At 45.1% G+C, this 20,648-nt stretch overlaps 1 protein-coding gene and 1 long non-coding RNA gene across 9 annotated transcripts in view; both read left to right on the top strand.

Moving 5' to 3' along the window:
• LOC128344760 (solute carrier family 2, facilitated glucose transporter member 5-like) overlaps positions 1–675 on the top strand; it is a 66,365-nt gene extending 65,690 nt beyond the window's left edge. For 7 of the 8 annotated variants that reach the window (XM_053295576.1, XM_053295582.1, XM_053295575.1 and 4 more), the window contains one exon: positions 357–675. In XM_053295576.1, the coding sequence (XP_053151551.1) occupies positions 357–527 (171 nt within the window). In that variant the 3' untranslated portion in view covers positions 528–675. The remainder of the gene's footprint in view (positions 1–356) is intronic. The other variant, XM_053295578.1, reaches the window with a different exon arrangement.
• A 7,597-nt stretch (positions 676–8,272) lies between these two features.
• LOC128346603 (uncharacterized) lies at positions 8,273–18,952 on the top strand. The gene is made up of 4 exons (XR_008317080.1): positions 8,273–8,568; positions 9,210–9,232; positions 14,050–14,082; positions 17,464–18,952. It is a non-coding gene; the product is annotated as an uncharacterized LOC128346603 (long non-coding RNA).
• The last annotated feature ends 1,696 nt before the right edge of the window (positions 18,953–20,648 follow it).

Below are 20,648 nucleotides of genomic sequence, written 5' to 3'. Positions count from 1 at the left end.
GTTGTACTCAGGTGTCCTGGAAGTATTGGGTGTGTTTCTGTTTAAGTGGCTGTATGTGCCATTCATTTTTAAAGTGAACATGGGTACAAACATGGGAACCAAATATGTGAACATTTCTACTGCCATACACTGTACAAAGATTGTACGTGCAGTGATTAGGGCTTCTGATATCTGAGGATCTGCATATGTGCACTAATAGGGTTGCCCTCCCCACTTTGGGTGGGAGGAATGTTTTGCAGCACGGCAAGATAAGATTTTCTTGCACACAGTTCCTTTCAGCTGTGGCTATAGCACTGTATTAGGCTCATGTCCATTTCTTTTGCTCTCTCTTTTACCCTTCCCCTTTTCCTCTCTAGAACCAGATCGGGACCTATATCTTCCTTGTATACTTTCCTTTCAGCGCAGGCTGTTTTTTGTACATCCTCAAGTTTGTCCCAGAAACTAAGAAGAAGACCTTTCTGGAAATCAGGAGGCTCATGGAAATGCATATCGCCAAGGAGAAGCTAGTCAAGGCGGCAGTCCAATAGAAATTGGGGAGGTGCTCTGTGCACCGCTGCGGGTTTAATGAGATGTTACAGGAACTGCAAGGAGGCCACCAACTTGGGTCTCCCAGATGCATCCCCTTGGTAAAGCTTACTAAAAGAAAACTATAACATGACATGATGGCGATCAACATTTCCCTGCCCCATTCATTTGCCCGAAGAGGGAGGGGAATCTTTCAGTGTGATGTCAACTTAACATGCTTCTTTTACCTGAGATTGCCAGGGGACATATAGGCAGGAGATGTGGGCCCCGAGAGATGTGGTGGTCACTTCTACTTCTCATTTTGCAAAGAAAGAGGGATGAGTCCAGAGTCTAATCATACTAGGGGCCAGAAGTGCACCTAGGTAATTTTGGAGCACTGCCCCCCACCCGCTGCGAGTTAAGTATCATTTTTTTAACATGTAAGGGGCACAAAGCACACCACCCAGGACAGACTAAAGATGATTTGGGGGCCCCCAGAGGGTGTGGAGGTCCTGGACTCCGGCCCTGAAGTCCAGGGGTAAGAGTGCCTCTGCCAGGGGCTGTTGACTCTTTCAACTTTTACACTTCCTATTCATGGGGAAATGTTGCTCTGGTGTCCAGTTGCAGGGATCCAAATCTGTGTCAGGACTGCAGTCGAGGCAAGAGGCTAAGACCCACCTCTGATTTGGGGTGGCCCAGGGCACAAAGCCCTCAGTTCCTTATTTGTGTTGCCTGGGGACATAATGTGTCAAAGCATGGGCTGGACTGAACGCTTGTGCACCACAAAACACATCTAGTGCATCTTCTGGTGATGGAGGTGTTTGATATGTAGTCCAAAGCCTACTGGGGTGCAACCTAGTTCCTCGTCCAGACTGCTCATGTAGCTCTCTGTCCTTGTTGAATAAGGATCTGGGAACCACTTTCAGCACTGTGGATGATATTGTTCTGATGGACCACCCAATGCCACATGAGCCTGCCCACCACTGTAGTTTCCAACAGAGGCTTTTGGTTCCTGTCTTGTTGCCACCAGATGTCTGGTTGGCCAAGATTCAGGACAAGGCCTTTTCATTGGTGACACCCAAGTTGTAGGTCTGACTAGCCCCTTCATTACTGATGTTGTGGCACGGTTCCAGAATGTTGGGGAAGGGGGTTGCTGGATAATACGGTTACATGTTCCCAACCCTACTTCTCCAAGTGATGAGCTGTCCAGGGGTGCCTCACTATTTTGGCATTTGGTTTCCCTTGTAAGAATGATCGCTGGAGTCTTATGATATCTTTGCAATATATGGAGGTCATTCTCATGACCAGCCCTACCCGGATAGGAGAGCTGTAGCCCAGGTAGGGCTGGTCGTGAGAACCGCCAGGATTGGTTCTGATCTTGGCAATCCTCGACTGGGTAGCCCGGTGTTTAAACACGGATTAAAAGTGAAGTAGGAGGACTCGAGCACACCTCCTACCCCACTCCCCAGTCATGGGAACACTCAGGCTGCCCGCAGCCCAAGCATCCACAAGAGTTGGGTGGCTAGAGTGCCCAACAGTGCGGGAATCCTTCTATGTGCCATGCTCCTGGCACAGTGAATTGTGGGATGCCGGAGGACTTCCTCCTCTGGCTCCTAGTTCTGCTGATTGCCACTGTGCTTCTTGTGTGGTTGTGCTATCGGCAGAGCCCTGAGAGGACAGGTGATCGTGTTTGGGGAGACAGGCTGGAGCCTTCCTCCCTGCCAGCCCTCCCTAACCCTGGGTAAAGTTGGTCATGTGCATGACCTCACAGTTTGCTTACAAACATAGAAATTGAGCACTAGATGGCAGCAGAGCACCCTGGTAAGTCAGGAACAAATTGCATAAGTTCCCAGAGAGCAAAACCCTACAGCCTGAGGTGCTCCATCCCAGCTTCCCTGTTGGCATATGCATTCCAGGCTCTACAAAATTTGGTCTCTCTGTGTGTTTCATAACTAGCTTGTCAGCAATATCTCTTTATACAGACCAAAAACACACTGTGCTGGGCGGAGAGCGTGGGGGCGGGAGGGGGGAGAGAAAGGAAGAGTGGGTCATTTTACATTCTCACATCAACCCTTCCTGTCAGGGGAATGATGCAAACAGCTAAGCAAAGGACCTTTGTTGGTTCCCTTCCCCAACATTTATTCAGAAGTGACTGTGTTCCCCGTTCCTGCACACTCCAGGTATGGATTCTAGTGTGTAGGTGGCCCGAGAGAACGCTGATGATGATTCGGGCCAATCACTGCCAAATATGTTAGAGGTTGTTGATTTTTACCCACAATAGGTAAAACAGCAGAGCACTAAGGAATGAGCACACACTCCAGTTACAGAGTAGGTAGCAGAGGATGGTTTGGATATTGCAGCTGTTTAGAGAAAAACACATGGAGATCCTTGTATGACTAAACACTAAATATTTATTGGTTAAATACACTTAGATAGGAAAGACCTATCTCTAATCTAAAGGACTACATAGTGGATAGGTAAGGAGAGAGAGAGAGAGATATGTTTCCATCTGCTCTCTAGGAGGAAAGGAAGGATTGTGACTCAGCACAGGAAGTGCTGCAGAGTCAGTTCAGGAGTCATAGAGTAGGGACAGATAGGGAGACCCTGACGCACTGTCTCTACTCCCAATGCCCCTAGTGGTTATTAGGACAGTTGGTGCAAAAGGTCGATGCACTGGAAGTTCATCTCCAACAAAATATGCCCCAGCTCTGGTGCTGAAGACAGACTGAGACTTCAAAAACTGGTATGAGAGGTGCAACCCAGCAAAGGTGTAGGATCCAGAATACACCCTTCAGGCGGAGATCACCTGCTGGTTGTGCAACAGCAAAGGAGCTTGAAGCCCTGAAGAGTGTAGTGATAATCAATACCCCCTATAAAGCAGGAGACTAGAAGGGGGCACTGGGATGCAGCAGAAGCTCCACAAGGCCAGTGATGTTTCCAAGTGCCTGAAGGAAGGAGGAGCCCATGAGGGCTCAATAAGAAGGTGAGGTGAAGTTAATCATCACTTTGCATTTTTAACCAATAAAGAACTTAGCTTTATCCATACATCTGGCTATGGTCTCCTCTGTTGTCTCATACTAAGGGCTCTGCACAGGGTCCTTTTGATGTGGAGTTGCCCCCAGGACAGAATGAGACACCCCATTATTCAAATAAGGATTAAAAGATCAGGCTTTGCATGGACCAAGTTCTGGTTGAAAGGGAGAGCTCTGGAGGGTGGGAGCTCACAAAGGCACCACCGTCTCATCCAGAGGTCTTCCTGAAAGTCCCCCAAAGGTTACGATTTATCAAGTAGAGTACATTCCCACTGCTTCCCTAAATTTAACAAATTGTACAGGTTCCCAAGAGGTCTTCTCTATATCTATATCTACCTTATCTCGAGTTCAGCTTTAATCTTCACCAGTCCAGGAAGAGGGGCAGTGTTTAGTGGGGAAAACCCAGAATACGACCTGTCTTTTTCTTTTCTACCCAAGTTGCTTGCTTCGTAACGTCTTGGAACTCTCTGACCACTTATTATTGTTCTTCCTCTTTTATTCTCATAAGAGAATGCCTTCTTCTTTATGAGCCCTGCCGCCTATTAAGATCACCCGGGGAGGTCTGTCTGCTCTTGCCACCAGCTTGTCTGGGGGCTACTCAGGGACAGGCCTTCTCCATTGCTGTCCCAAACCTTTGGAATGTGTCTGGATGCCACGTTACCTGGTTGCCTGTGTGGCCCTGTGGAGTCCGGCGGGAGCACAGCATCCCGCCTTTGGGTTTTCTGTCTCCCCCGAAGGGAGTGGGGGTGAGATGACTCCAGGATGGTCAGGTCCCAGTGGGGTTGAGCAGTCGAGGCAGGGAGAACTGCAGGGAACAGCTCCAGTGGGGCCGCCATGTTGGGTGTGGCAAGAAAAAGGAAGTAATACTGGGAGGAGGTGGGGCTTGGAGGAGGCTTTAAGCCCTGTCAGCTCTATCCTAGGACATTTAAAGTCATGGCAGCTGGTGGGGGGCGGGCTGCTCTTGAGCGTGGGAGCCCCTGGCGAGGGAACTGGCTGGACATAGTGAGCCAGGAGGAGGACTGAGATGGTGAAGTAACCTCCTTCCCCGGTTTACTCTGAAGCTGACCTTGGCTGTTCTCACCCTGGGATTCTGGAATACAAAAGGGCCAGGAACACACCTCCTTCCCCTTGGAACTTGACAGAATGTGCTCCCTGATGAAATAATCCATGACAGCTTTTAAAAAGAGACGTGAGTTTGGGTGGTATAGAAATAAAGTAAACAAACAAACAGACTGTTAAGACACACTCATTCATCCAGGCTTTTAATTAGACATATAGAATGTAACATTGTTCTTAAATTTTAAATTGTTTTAATTTGTGTTTTATTGTAAACGACCCAGAGATGTGAGTTTTGGGTGGTCTATAAATATGTTAAACAAACAAATATTCTCATTTTCCTCCAGACAAAAATCCTTTCAGACTGGATGGAGTTTAAAATCTAGTCCTTCAGAGACACTCTTAATTCCACCCCCTCCCACTTTTTCTCCTCTCTTAACAGCTGTTATGATATCTCTCTTTCAACCTGTGGTGGTTAGTACATCTGTTCTGCCAGCTTTGTTTAGCTGTTTTTCTTCACACCTTGTGGTTATTCTGCTTAATTACATTTCTCCTCCCACCCCCACCCCACCTTTATCTTTTAGCAGGGCTGCGTGTACAGGGCTATAGCAAAGGAAAAGGGGGCTTGTGTTCAGAACACATGTGGCCTTCCCCTTTGTGGCAGTGCACATGTTCGGATGCAGACACACCCTTACTCACATCCGCCTGGGAGAGGCTGTGGAGCTCCCCCTCTCCTTGCTCTAGGCCGGGGCGTCCACCACTGCTGGTGCCAGCCACCTGCAGCTACCATCACCAGCTGCCTCCTTCAGCCACCCACTCCGCTCATCCTTCTTCCATCTGGCCAGTGGAAGGAGGTTGGGTGCAGCCGGGCAAGCGGCCAAAAGAGGTGACTGGCGGTGGTGGCTGAAGGTGGGTAGCATCTGAAGTGGGAGCCCCGACCCAAGGCTCAGTGGCTCCTTCCAGAGGATCAGAGACTTCCAGCTGTAGGGCATGACAGGTTCTTCGAACCCATTGGCACTATTACAGTTCCGCCCCTGTGCGCATATCTTTTCAGGCCAAACATAAACTGGTGTGGCGCTCTCTGCAAAATGTCTCACTGCACACACTTTAAAAGCAGGAGTGTTTTCTTTTACTGTATTTGGCTTAGCCAATGCATCCACATCTCTGCTTCATGTCCTGAGTTTTTCAGGTAGCTCATCCTGTGTCACAGTCTAATGGCTCCACTTTGCCAACTGGCTTCATTTTCTCATGAGGGTTTTCTTTCCACTTTATGGAAATACACCCCAAATTTGCTAGAGGTTTATGCTAGGCAGACCGCTGCCAGCTGGACACACCGGAGGGCTGGTGATCCACTGTGGCCCTACAGTGTGTCCAGTTGGCAGTGATCACTCCTCAGGACCTGACCCGAGGAGCATAGTGTAATCTATGGCAGGCACCGACTTCCCTCTCTATTCTCTTTCAACTAGGATATTAGAACAACCTTGCAGAGGTAAGTGCATCTTACAAACATCCCTTTATGAAGTTGAGAAAGCTCTGTATCGTAAACAAATAACAAGAACCTTTAGGTTGTTCAGGGGGAGAAAACAGGGAAATTCTAGGAAGCTTCCTCACTAGATACCAATAAGTTATTTCAGTGGCTCCTCTGTTATATCAAGTATTTCCCCATAAAGAACAAAGGATCAGACCCACCTCAAGGCAAAATGAAGATTTCATTCAGTAAGCAAAGGGAAGGTGTGTATCCTGTTGCAAGGTTCCCAGTGGAGGGCACTTGGATAAGAAATGTCTCCCCCACCCCAGGGCAAGGGGAGACTGGGGACCCACTGCCTTGCCCCCTCCCCCGAGGCAAGTCACATGACTGACTCCCCTAGCCACGCACCCACCCGGGCTTCCTTCAGTTGTATTCATCCTCCAAAATTGATGTGAGTGTTAAGACCTGGAGCTAGTTTCTGGAAGAACAAGAGACACTTCTGCTGGCCCAGATAGAAGAAGTGAAGGAGACTGTGACGAAAAGGGATGAGCACATGGCCAAACTCTCTGAGGAAGTCTCCAGACTTGAAAACATGATTCAGGAGATGGAGAAGAAAAGTCAGCAGCCAGCACGCGTACTACTACAGGTGAGACCTGGTCTATGCAAGCACCAGAATGGCATGGTAAGATCTTGAGATAGTAGGTAGAGTCTTGAGATAGTAGGTAGAGGAAGTGTTCCACTTCCAACTGTAGGTGGAGAATATTATTTTTTTTAATGATTTGCATCTGAGATTTTTTATTAAAATATATTTTACAAACATAGCATAGACCACATACAGTATACATGATAAATCATTAAAGGGGGAAAAACAATCTGAAAGAACAAGATTAAAAGCTAGCAATACTTGCAACCATTTTCATTTTAAATTTAGAAATCTAAATTTGTGTTGACATCAACACAGGTTGATTAAGAATTCATAGCATATAATCAACCTTTTATTCCATCATATTTTTTTTCTAGAATCAATTTTTTGATTGATTCTAATAAGAAATTATTAAAAAATCTTATTAAAAAATCTAATAAGAAGACAAGAAGGGAATCTAGAGTGAAAAGTGCCAGCCCAGCTGCTTTTTGCTTTCCTAGATTGTCATTTGCACAGACTTTTTTTAAAACATAGGAGAGTGTCCATAAATATGTACAGCTTTGGCTGGTTCATCAGCTGCCTTCTTTTCTGAATAAGGCAGATCTGGCTTCTGTCTCCTATAAATGGGGCCCAACCCAGCTGATGCAAAATGCTCTACAGAATGCTTCTTTTGAAAAGTGTTCAGAAGCTTCAGCTGATGCAAAATGCTGCAAGCAAATGGAGACGGAGGATTGGTTTGCATACCATATCACTTTGGTTTTGATTGTCATCTTTGACTCCCAGTCTGTTTCAAAGACAAATTCAAAGAGTTGTTTATGATCTTTAAAGCTCCAAATGGCTTGGAACCAGATAGCCCTTCTCTCAGTATACAACTTATGAAGTATTCTTTATTGTAAGGCCCAAGGGCTAATGGAAGCCCCATCAACCCTAAGGAGAGCTCTTTAATTGTTTGTTGGGCCAGTGTGAAGCTTCAGCCAAAGCCAATTACTCTGCACGGCCCCCCTGGCACCATGTGGAGATGACCATTCTCACGGTGTAGTGCTGCACTTTGTCCATCACCCTCCTTGAAACTGAGACCCCTTGAGCCCCTGCAGTGTTGGGAATTATCTCTGGTAGGAGAAACCCTTTTTCATTATAGCAGAGTGCACAGAGGCACAACACAGCGGAATTTAGTTAGGCATGCGTGTATGCTGAGAGTAAAGTAACTTGGAGCCAGTTCATAGTTTCAAATCAGTATAAGTGGTATTTATTAGATAACTCCATTCTAGATAGGAAACTGAGGAGTTAGGATCTCTAATCTAGCAGATGGATTCTGCATCTCTGCACACATGGTGCAGGGAGAGGAGCTTGGATGTTGCAAGTTAGAAGGAACAGGAAGAGAAGGGAGGAGGAAGTGCAAAGCAGGAAGAAAGGAAGTTAGTCCCTAAGAGCAGCAATCTACATTCCAAAGGGATAGTGTCAGAGCAGTAGAGAAGGGATGACCAATGTCTTGACCCTCTAGCCCTCTGACTCACTAGTCTGTCCTCCACTGTCATTGAGACAAGTGACAGTGTATAGTCTAACATGCACTATCTTGGAAGACAGGGAGGTGCTGTGAAGTGTGGTCCTTCCCAGCACTTTCCAAGCGAGCTCTTCAGAGAGGACTCCATCTCTCTTAAAGGGCCCTCCCAGCCCTGAGAAAAGCACAACAGTGTCTGGGGGTCAGCACAGTGGGGAATGACTCTCTCACTGAAGGGTGGGGTGTTTTTTTGTTGTTGTTGTTTTGCCAAAATGGCCTCTGCTTGAAAAACAGTGAAGATCATTGACTTGGGAGCTCCCTTTAAGGAAACCCTGTCACACAGGCAAGGTAACATGGTCAGGAAAGGGTAAGTACCAGTCTTGAGAGTCCCGCAGAGAAAAGCTCTGCTGCCAAGAGTGGGGAACTCCTAGTGGGGGAAGAAAGAAACAGTTTAACTGAGCAGTGAGAGAGGGAGACAGGAAGTGAACAGTTGAAACCGAGAGTGGTCTGAGTTAAGCACAGCCTGGATTGGAAGGCTGGAAAAAGGACTACGAAATGTTCACACAGATACACGTGCGAAAAACTTGTGTAGCGAAACCGTGTTGAAACTTGTAAGAGCTGTATATGCCTTATGTGTGAAAAGTTATTGTAACATTCAACAGAATTGTTTGGTAAGCAAGCAAGCAATCAATCCACCCTAGTTTATATTATAAGTATTGAACTAAGTGATATCAGAACTTGTGAAATGAACTTCTGTTTCATTTATCTAAAAAGAGCTTGTGAGTAAAATGTAAAATGTTCTGTACTGCCAGGCTTATGTCACCACATTACCTCAGCAGAAAATAATACTATACAATGATCCTGAAATCCTATATATTCAGACAGAAAATCCAAAGGTAGCAGTGAAACTAAAGAACACTGAGAGAAATACAGACATAAATATGCACAAACAAGCACATTTCAGAAACCTTCCATGACAACTTTCCTCTTCTTTCTCTTTCCCTCTAGGATATTGGAAGCACCTTGAAGAGGTAAGTGAACTCAATACGTTTCCCTTTTTGATGTTGGGAAGGATGTGTATAGTAGAGAGAGAGAGAGAGAGAGAGAGAGAGAGAGAGAGTATAGCACTCAGGGAGGCTCAGAGGGAGAGAACAAGAGAACTTTAGGAAGCTTCTTCATAGATACCCCTGCTAACTTGGCAAAGAGGCACCTTTTACCGTGGTGATTCTCTTTATTTAGCAGGGGGAGAGTAACTGGCCCTATCCACCCCCAGCACAGAATCTCTCCAGTGACTGTTGCTGGTATCTATCTTATGTTTCTTCTTAGAATGTGAGCCCTTTGGGGACAGGGTTCCATCTTATTTGTTTGTTATTTCTCTGTGTAAACCGCCCTGAGCCATTTTTGGAAGGGCGGTATAGAAATCGAATTAATAATAATAATAAGCCCCTGGTGGTGCAGTGATAAAACTGCCGCCCTGTAACCAGAAGGTTACAAGTTCGATCCTGACCAGGGGCTCAAGGTTGACTCAGCCTTCCATCCTTCCGAGGTCGGTAAAATGAGTACCCAGAATGTTGGGGGCAATATGCTAGATCATTGTAAACCGCTTAGAGAGCTCCGGCTATAGAGCGGTATATAAATGTAAGTGCTATTGCTAATAATAATAATAATAATAATACCTCAAGTGGTGGTTGTTATGGCTCCTTGGCCTTACCGAGAATTTCCCTGTAACGAACATATAGTGTGACCCTCCTCAAGGCAAAGCAAAGATCTTTTTCAGTAGGAGCTTCCCCAGACAGCAGTAATGATGCAGTTGCAAATTCAGAAGTGCAGAGGGCGCTCTCCATGTCAGTCCCCGTGGCCATGCCCACCCCAACAGCCAGAGAAGCTCAGAAATACCGGCTCTCTGTCCCTGTGTGGTCCCCCCCCGCTCCACTACACACCTGGACAGCAGGCTTTACCGTGGGTTTACTGCAAAGTCCCAACTCTTTTTCTTTAGGCTTGACCTGAACCTCCTCCTGCCAAATGGCTCGAAGTTGAACCAGTTCACACATTCCTACTACATATCACTTTAAAGTACCACTCAGGCTTAAGTTTAGGTGCTCTGGGGAAGATATGGCTGTGGCCAAGAGCAACAACCCTGCATTAGGGATGTGCACATGTTAGAAGTTTAAAGGACTTTGCGCTGTCTCTTGTCTCAGACAGTGGAGGACAGACTAGTGAGTCAGAGGGCTAGAGGGTCAAGACATTGGTCATCCTTTCTCCACTGCTCTGACACTATCCCTTTGAAATATAGATTGGTACTCTTAGGGATTAACCTCCTTCCTCTCTCTCTTCCCTTCCTGTCCTTCTACCTTGCAACATGGCAAGCTCCTCTCCCTGCACCATGTGTGCAGAGAAGATGCAGAATCCCTCTGCATCCAGCTAGATAGATAGATTAGAGATCCTAACTCCTCACTTTCCTATCTAGAATGGAGTTCCTTAATAAATGCCATATATATTGATTTGAAACTATGAATTGGCTCCAAGTTACTTTACTCTCAGCATACACGCATGCCTAACTAAATTCTGTTGTGTTATGCCTCTGTGCACTCTGCTGTAATGAAAAAGGGATTCTCTTACCACAGAGAATTTCCAACACACACTGCATAATTCAAAGTGCAATTCGTAACACATCCCTGCACCTTTAAAATGGAGGAGAGCAGGTGCATACCTGTTCATTTGCCGCTCATTGCTACTTCCTGAATCGGCGCTCCTTCCAGCTATCTTCGTGCGCCAGTGACACTCTCCCTCAGCTGCTCCTGTGTGCCACACACGTGGCCTCCGCACATGCGTGGCAGCCATTTGTGTGGTCACTGCTTGGGGAGAGCACCGCTGGTGCGTGAAGATAGCTGGGAGGAGCACCGCTGATTCAGGAAGTGGTGGCGAGCAGTGGACGAGCAGGTATACACCTACAAGGGATGTGTTATGAATTGCACTTCAAATTGCAATTCTTGTACTTCCCTACCCTGAATCTCATCCAGACATCTAATGTAGTGTGATATGTCATCACACATAATTTTTCCATGCTTCCTACATGGACAGGGTCTCTAGCCTTGTGAGACCCAAACAGCTGCTGAGTCTTTGGTTTGACTTAGTGATGCTTAGAACACTGAAATTTTGTTTTCTAAGCTAGCAGGAAGTCAGCTTTCACATGTTAAACAACCCTTGTGTGGAAGCTGTCAAAGCACAACCCAAAGTTTCTACAGTGGCAGATGCATGATCTTTGGTTCAGGAGGTTGAGAGTATCTTCCTCTTTCAGTCAGGAAAAGAGGCTGCTGCAAGTTCTCCCAAATGAATGTGATAATTAATGATGCAAGAGGAAAATGGAGCATCTGACTTCTTTTGTCAGGGGTGCAAAAACTCTGAGTATGACCATGTCACTTGTTATATCATTTCTCATTAGACGTTACAGTCTAGTCTGATCTATAGATGCCTAGCTGTGGGGTCTTAAGGACTGTAACAAGAGAGTCTATTCTCCAAACCAAATTGCCCTTAGACTTTCTGCAATTACCCGTATCTAGACTTTCTGTTGTTTCCTTTCTCCCCATTCCTGTTTTTTGGATTAAATGGCCAGTGAGTTAATGTTTTTCTCTTCACTAGGTGTCAGGCAACTCTTACAAATCTAGAGTTCCTTTATCCTCTGAAAAGGATGATCTGGTAGTTTCATGAATTAAATCATTTTCTGGAGGGTACCAAGAAGCAATTTGAAGGTGTTTTTTTAAAAAAAAGGCCCAACAAGGATTTTATGCTAAAAATTACAGTGGTCTAAAAGCAGGAACAGAAAGGCACTATAGCAGGAACAGAAAAATGTGAAAAGTACTATAGCAGGAACAGAAAAATAAAAGATTTGATTGCCAGAAGAGAAAATGAATTCACTGTGGAAAGGGCTCCTATCAAAATCAGTGCTGTAACTTTATACAGCACTGAATTGAATGCTGAACTGCATGTTGTGGAGTTTTAATTATCCTAATAACCCACCCACCCACGCCTTTTTTCCCTTCAGTCACTCATTTATACTTATTGGAGCACCCAGATCCTGCAATGCTTAACAGAGTTTGGAGGAGGAGGAAATGTGTAGTGACTAAAGAAGATTCCAGAAGGGAATGGGTGTGGGTGTGGCAGAGCATCTGCTTTTTTAGGGCTTAACGTTTTAGGGCCCAGTGGTTGGACTGAAGGTGCCTGATATACTTGCATCTCTGAAGTTTGGCATTTCTGGGCCTAGAGGGTATCTGGATAGCCAGCTTGGGCCCTCATGTTTACTGCCCTCAGCTACTTGGAGGGACGGGAGACAAATATAAGAAACCAATCCCCTCTTATAAGAGTGCAGGTTCATCTGAGGAAATAACACTAATGACATTTGGGAAAGGATGCACAATTTCATTAAATGAGAGATGCAGTTGGAAACACCTTTGGATTAGGTGGGCATAAATGGCTTCCTTCCCTCTTCATTTCCTACAGACAAAGAGCAAGATATTCTCCCCTTCAGCTTGGTCACTCTAGTCTCCTTTGTCCTTCTCTCCAAAAGTTCTCATTGGCCTTAGTGGATCTGGACTGCATCTCACAGGCCCAACCTCTGTTTACAAGCTCTTGGTGTAGAATTCTGTACCCGCCAACTGTCCCACTTTATCCAGGATTTTCACATCCATCAGGTGACAAATATCTGGTGACTGCCACTCCCAGGAGAATCAAGAGTACTCTTCCACATCTGCCAGTAGCGGGTGGATGAATGAAAGCGACAGCCCTAGCTAGATCGGCCCAGCTGGGTCCATCTTAGCAACTGCAGGAGAGAGGGCATGCACATACTTCTTGCCTGTGGGCTCCCCAGAGGCATCTGGTGGGCCACTGTGTGAAACAGGATGCTGGACTAGATGGGCCTTGGGCCTGATCCAGCAGGGCTGTTCTTATGTTCTTACAGTATCTTTGCAGAAAGTCCATTTTGAAGATCCAGCCAAGCTAGCCTTGCTGGGGTTGTTGCTTTCTTTCCTTCACAAACAGATAGTGTGGAGGATGGATAATGGGATATGTGTGGTAGGGTTGTAGTTTGGGGCTTGGAGATGCAGCAGCCCAATCTAACCTAACTTGATTTCTGTTCTCCATCCAAGGGGCGGGAAAAGGTTCAAATGGTCCTTTAAAAATTTGACTTTGAGGGATACTTCTGAAGATTTAGGCCCTAATCCAGCTGAACCTAGTAGTGATGATTAAACTGCTTTGAAACCAATGGAACAACATGTTGGTAGCTACATGAATTGTTAAGTTCATGGTTTCAATCAGTCTTCATCACAATGAACTTGAGTGGGATTTGGACCGTATATTGCAGGCATTAGAAGACTCTCTATGACATAAACCCCATGGAACTCAAGGAATTTTTACTTCTGTATAACCACATTTAGAATTGTGCTGCAAATATTTAAGATTATAATGTTAGGTGTTAGCTTGCCAAATGTTATACATGGACTGTTTTTAAAATCCAACAGCAGTCCTAATGCAAAAAGATCATGACAGAAGACAAATTTGATTTTGATCTTTACATGTATATCCCACTTTTCCTCCAAGGACCCAGAGTGGTATACATGGCTCTATGTCTATCCTCGCAACAATGGTGTGAGGTAGGGTAGACTAAGAGATATGTGACTGGCCCAAAGCCACCCACTGAGTTTCATATTTGCATGCACATGAGAGTTGGGGGTTGAATTTCCACCCCTCCCCAGATTGAATACAGAAAAATATAGACATAATAGTATCAACTGAGGGTTGTTAGAATATTTTTTATGAGTCTGATGGTTTGATCTCTGTTCCCTTTCCTCCCCAGACAATCTAATATCTGGACTTCAGCTGCACAAAGGTACATTTGGGGGCTCTGGAGCCATCAATGGGTTGAGTGCAAGTAGAAGGAGGAGCAGTTCCATGCTGACCCTCTTCTTTTCCATGGTTTTAAAGATGAACCTTTGTCACAAGAACATATAAGCTGCTCTGCTGGATCAGACTAAGGATCCATGAAGGCTTTTCACACGACATGAGCTACCTGGGGTAACCTAGGAAGCTCATGTTGAATGGAGCACTGGGAGCACTCTGGGGGCGGCTGCTCCAGACCTGAGTAGCCTGACTTTTTAACCCTGCTCTTTACCAAGGCAGAACAAATTGATGGTTCATTCATTGTGTGTGCAATTGCCCTGGGTAGTTGGACTCCCCACCAGCCAGCTGCCATTTTAGGCAGTGAGGTGGGGGGAAGAAGTGGCCATGCAGATTGGAGCGGCTGCAATCCTGACAGCAGCTGCTCAGTGGCTCCTGCAGTGCACTCTGGGATGCTGGAGGACTTCCTCCTCCCAACCCCACCTTGAGATTCTGTCGCTATGCTGATCGTGTGGGTGCACGACAGTGCGGATTCCAAGGGAGCCGTTGCTAGTGTGGGGAGAAGGAAGGTAAGCTCCTGCCTTTGGCCCAGCCCTCTAGCTAAGGTTGTGTGAGTGACCTTATTGAATCCAGTATCCTGTTTCCCACAGAGGTCAGTCAGGTCATCTGGGAGGCCCACAAGGAGGACAGGAAGGAGCCTCTCACCCCTATTGTTTGTTGCCAGCTAGTCAGAAACAGACTTGTGAATAGCCACTTGCCTGGTTGATTGAGAGTGAAAATAATCTCCAGGAAGTTTTTCACACTGGGCTTTTAGTTCGCATCTCCTTTGGAATGAAGCAGATGTGTTCATATATCCACCAAATTTACCCCAAAGTCCCTGTGAGCTATCAGGGAGGATTTCACGCACAATTTGGGGTTTTCATCGCTCATTAGAGTGTAGCCCAATTTATATCCAGGGTAAAACAATCCACTTTTTGCATTGGTTTAAAAGTGCAGTTTTGAACTCAGAGTAAAGCCTCACAGAAAACCCATGGTAAAGCTTGCTGTCTGGGAAAGCTCCAGATGTTAAGCCAGGGAAGATATGTTAAAGTTCTTTACACACTGTGTTTCACCCCTATGCAAGTCAGCAAGTTACTTGCATACATATATGTGAGCATGTTAGTAAAAACAGTTTGTGAACCTGTTTTTTGCTTTTGCTTGGAAGGGTGCTTAGAGGTATACTGCCTCTAAACATGGAAGGTCTAGTGAGCCATCATGGCTAATAGCTCTTGTTAGACCTAGCCTGTCTGGCTTTGTGTAGTCTTTTTAAAAGCCATTTTGTGCTTTTAAAAAAAACCTCTGATCATAGAGAATTTCATAAATTATGCGTCATGTGAAGAAGCACTTGCTTTTGTTTTCCCTGAACCTACTATTAATTCCATTGGCTCCATTCTGATATATGCAAGAGAGAGAAATCACCCTTTTAAAATTACTTGGGTTTTTAAAAAATAGATTAAATTTCTATGCATCTCTCTGAGCATTTGGGCAGTTTATTTTAGACATCCTTGGTATCTCCAGGTTTCACTTTCTGGTTCCATGGATTACTGGGTGTGGGTGTGATAGATGTTTATAAAAATATGCAGTGTGAAGAAAGAAGTTCTCCCTCTTTCACAGGCACATAGGAAGCTGCTATATACTGAGTCAGACCATAGGTCCATCTAGCTCAGTATTGTCTACACAGACTGACAATGACTTCTCCAAGGTGGCAGGCAGGAATCTCTCTCAGCCCTGTCTTGGAGATGCTGCCAAGGAGGAAACTTGGAACATAGATGCTCTTCCCAGAGCAGCTCCATCTCCTGAGGGCAATATCTTACAGTGCTCACATGTAGTCTCCCATTCAAATGCAGCTCCCCCAGCTCTCCTATGATGATGATGATGATGATGTCAACCAAAGGCACTGGAATATATGTGAGAAAGCAAGCAGATCTTGTCTGTCTCATCATTTTACACTGTATAAAAACAAAACTTTTAACTTTTGCTTTCCAAGAGAGAACTTGGCACCTAGATACTCTTCCCAGAGCAGCTCCATCCCCTGAGGGTAATATCTTACAGTGCTCACACTTCTAGTCTCCCTTTCATATGCAACCGGAGCAGACGCTGCTTAGCTAAGGGGACAAGCCATGCTTGCTACCACAAGACCAGCTCTCTTCCTCTGTAGTAATATTGCATCTTGGGAAAGGGGGACTGGAATGACACCTCCCCCCCCCGCCCTCTTGCCTTCTTTGTCTACCTTTCCATCTTTGGCACACACACTTCTGGGCAGGAAGAGTAGGGCATTTATCTTGTATGGAAGGATAAGTGAGGACCGATTCCTTGAAGTACATACAGGGATTTAGGAGGATTGTAAATAGCCTGCTTCCAAGGTGTTGCCTCAAGGTAGGTACCTCTAGGCTCTAGCTACCTTTAGGTGCAGCAGAACTGAATGAGGGCACTGCACTGATGCTGTTCCCAGTCTGTGCTACATCAGCTGTTGGATGCTGCTCACCAGAAATGAGGCATTTGGGTAGCCAAACTACACTTTACTCTGAACACTTATTTGGACCCTCGTGGGCTTGCTTATTGAGAAGGGATTGGCAAATAGCAACTCTAGAAGGCCGGATCCAGATTGGGACTGCAGTGTTGAGGTTTTTTAGTATTTTTCTACCTCTGTGGTCCCAATCTGGGTACCCTGTGTCCCCTCAGCAGCTGCTATTTAGAAAAACAAACAAAAAACCAAGCACACCAGGAGCTGTCCCATGCAGCAGGCGTTACTGCGGGTTTACTGCAAGTTCGAGGTTTGTGTTAGAAAACTGACACAAAAAGTAGATTCTTTTACCCTGGATTTAAACTGGGCTATACTCTAATGCGCAATGAAAAGCCCAAATTGTGTGTGAAGTGCTCCTTGACAGCTCGCAGGGACTTCGGGGTAAATTTGGCCGATATGTGAACACCCCCTCTCTATTCTGGAGGAGATGCAAACTAAAAGCCAGGTGCAAAAAACTTCCTGGTCCAAACAGTGTGTTTTAATGCAATGCCTACCTTCCCCCACAACTTTACTTAAATGCTGGGATACCAACATTTTAAATAATAAAATAGTCATGGTTACAAGGAGGCTGTATTTTTGTTTCTGTGGCTTGGCTGCCCTTGGTGTGTTCTGAGGTTTCAAGTATGGCTTTATTAAAATGTGGGACAAGGGAAGGAGAATCCACAGCCTGAAGGAAGCAAAGTGAAGCCCTATTGATTGTAGAGGGCATGTGAATCCCGCGATGTGTCTCTGGGCTTAGGATATCAGTCTGTCTCCCAGTTGATTCTGCTTTTCTTCTCTTTCCTCCTTCCCCTTCATCCCCCACAACAGCAAATGTGATTTTGGATCCAGATACAGCACATCCCCTACTTCTCCTGTCTGAGGACTGTAGAAGAGTGAAAATAGAAGGAGTTCAAGATGTGTCCGACAATCCTAAGAGATTTAGTTATTGGCAGTGTGTGCTGGGATGTGAGGGATTCACAGCAGGGATACATTGCTGGGAAGTCAGTGTGGAAAGTGAGGGACAATGGGCTGTGGGGGTTGCCAGAAACTCAGTGGGGAGAAAGGGCAAATTCACTTGTGGTCCTGAGGCTGGGATCTGGGCTCTGCAAAAATCACCAAATCGGTACCGCCTTTTCTGTGGGTGCCCTTTAATTCAGCCCATTCCATCTACAATTGGGGAACTCAAAAGGATCCGAGTGACTCTGAACCATGAAGCGGGGCAAGTGGCCTTCTTTGATGTTGATTCGAAAGCCCAGATCTACTCATTATCAGAAGCCTCCTTCTCTGGAGCGACTCTTCTCCCCTTCTTTTGGGTTGATTGTGGAGCTCAGCTGGTGCTCTCTCCCTGAGGCAGTTTGAGTGGGGACCATTCTAGTCATTCTAGTGCTCTTCAGGTGTTTGACAAAATGGATGTTGTACTCACATATAGCATCACATAGAGTTCACCCAGAAGTCCTGCCTTGATGCTGACATGCTAAAAAGGCCTATCTCGCACGCACGCACGCACGTATTATTCATGCTTACAACACTTGTCTGTAGTGTCAAATGCTGTAAGCATGGTCAAGCGGTTGGGATATGTGTGAAGTTTCTCAGTGCATCAGCACCAGAGTGGGGCTCACCAGCATGCTTTCAAGACAGTATACAGGTTTTTTTAAATAATAATAATAATAATAATAATATTGGAAGAGGGCTTCTATCCTGAAACAACCTCCCTCCTTTTTGTTTGTGTTTGAAGTCGTAGTCTCTCCATTTTGTTGAGCCAAGATAAGGAGTGTCTGTGCTCTCTGTTGATTCGCTGACCTGTGTGGCAGTCCTGAAGCCACCTCCCTCCCTCCCAGCCAATTTCAAAGTTTCAAAAGGCAAATCTATGGAGGGATTTAAACAAGTACATGATTAAAACAAACTGTGGTGATGTGATTTTAAGGTAAAGTGTGTCGTCGATGTCGACTCCTGGCAACCACAGAACCCTGTGGTTGTCTTTGGTAGAATACAGGAGGGGTTTACCATTGCCATCTCCCACACAGTATGAGATTATGCCTCTCAGCACCTTCCTATATCGCTGCTGCCTGATATCGGTGTTTCCAGCGGGGATTCGAACTGGCAGCCTCTGGCTTGCTAGTCAAGTCATTTCCCTGCTGTGCCATTAGGTGGTACTGTCCCTTTAAGGGGTTGAGAGTAAGATACCAGATGAAAGGGATCAGTGTTTCTGTAATGTATAAAAGAGCAGAGAGCAATGGGAGTTCTTGCTTTGACCGATTGCTTGCTCTGTTCCTATGATGTTTGTACTGTCTTGAAAAGACTGTTGATAATAAAGAACTTTTATGGACCTTATTGCTTGTGTGTCCTGGATACAACAAATTGGTGACAAAGTGGGATAGCTTATTTTGCAATGAATCCACTGGTGCCTTTTCTCCAGAACCCAAGTGAGCCACCAGTTGTGTTTTCTTTCAGTATCAGTAGTACTTTATTATGGCCAATGGCCACTCAATACAACATAAACACACACACAACAATACATGACACTTCAGAAACATCAAAAGAAACTGCAATAAAAACAGTACAGTAAAAATATCATACATAAAATTTTTGTCTAGATAAAATCAGTTCACCCTCCTACTATACTATGCCCACATCTAACCTCTCAACATGTCTTTTGCAGAGTTTACTTGCAATACAAAGAAACTTGGCTACTTTTGTCGAGATGAAATCATCCAAGTCTGCAAGTAAAAACTCCACCTTTCTCCTGACCTGAGGTCAATCTACGACCTCTTAAAAGGGGGGAAATTAATTCTGTTCTTAGCTCTTTATAGAAACAACAATTCAACAACACATGTTCGGTGGATTCAACCTCTCCTGCATGGCACGGGCACAATCTCTGGGGATAAGGGATTTTCAGAAATCGCCCCTCCAGGACGGCTGAAGGAAGGGCATTGAACCTGGCCGCAGTCATTGCTCTACGGTGTTCAATGAAGGATAGCTTTATCAAGTATCGAGCCGGGAGCCAACTATCAGTTTGAGCCCCCATAAAAACCCCAGGTCTTATTTTGCTAACATCCTCCTGCCTGGCAATGTCCATTATCCGTTGGTTTATGGCGTTTGAGGCCTTCTCAAGGCCCATCTGTCTTATCACCAAAGATGAAAAACCCAACCTACTTAATCGGTTGTCAATGGCCCGTTTCCATCGGGTCTTAAAAGAATCTTCTAGGACTAACAGGGCAAGCCCATCAGGGCAGAAAAACAACTTGAGCCAAAAACTTTTGTTTTCTTTCTGGCTTCGGATGTTTGAGAATTATTTATTGGCAATAAGGAACGAAGAGATTCCTGAAGCAAGAAAATGTGTTCCTCCAGTGTTTGGGAACAGAAGGTCAATGAATAGTTTATACCCTGCCACTTGCAGATGATAAATATGAGACTTTACTTTCAGCTTTAAAACTTTGTGTACCAAGAGCTAATTCAATTCCTTTATTACAGTCACAGACCAGCACAGTTTACAAACAGAAACTCAACAACAACAACAAAACCCTACATAACCTGCAGGGTAGTTAAGCATAAAGATCAGTTAACAATGATTCTTAATGAACTCCTGGTGAGTTTTACTGCCTATTAAACAGCCACATTATAAGATCTCAAGTCATTCTGGTCAGTTAAAAGATAATCAAGAAAAAATGAATCTGTACAACCTGGATGGCAGCTAATAAAAGGTGTTCTATGTTTATGCCATATAGCTTGGTAAAATGTATTATTTATTTATTCATTCATTGATTCAATTTCTATACCGCCATTCCAAAATCGTTCAGGGCGGTTTACAAATGAAGCAAAAAGTTAAAATCAATCAATTAAAACAATTTTTTAAAATACCATAAAACAACAGTTGAACAATAAAAAACAGTTTAAAAACCCTGAAAAACCAAATACATTAAAACCCTTTACAACAATTTAAAAACCCTGGAAGGCCAGGCCAAACAGATAGGACCTCAGCCTTGGCCCTCAGTCCCACCCCAAGGGCCCAGCCC

The sequence above is a fragment of the Hemicordylus capensis genome, chromosome 2, assembly GCF_027244095.1.
Source record: "Hemicordylus capensis ecotype Gifberg chromosome 2, rHemCap1.1.pri, whole genome shotgun sequence".
NCBI lineage: Eukaryota > Metazoa > Chordata > Lepidosauria > Squamata > Cordylidae > Hemicordylus > Hemicordylus capensis.
This window is presented reverse-complemented; position numbering and strand designations above follow the sequence as displayed.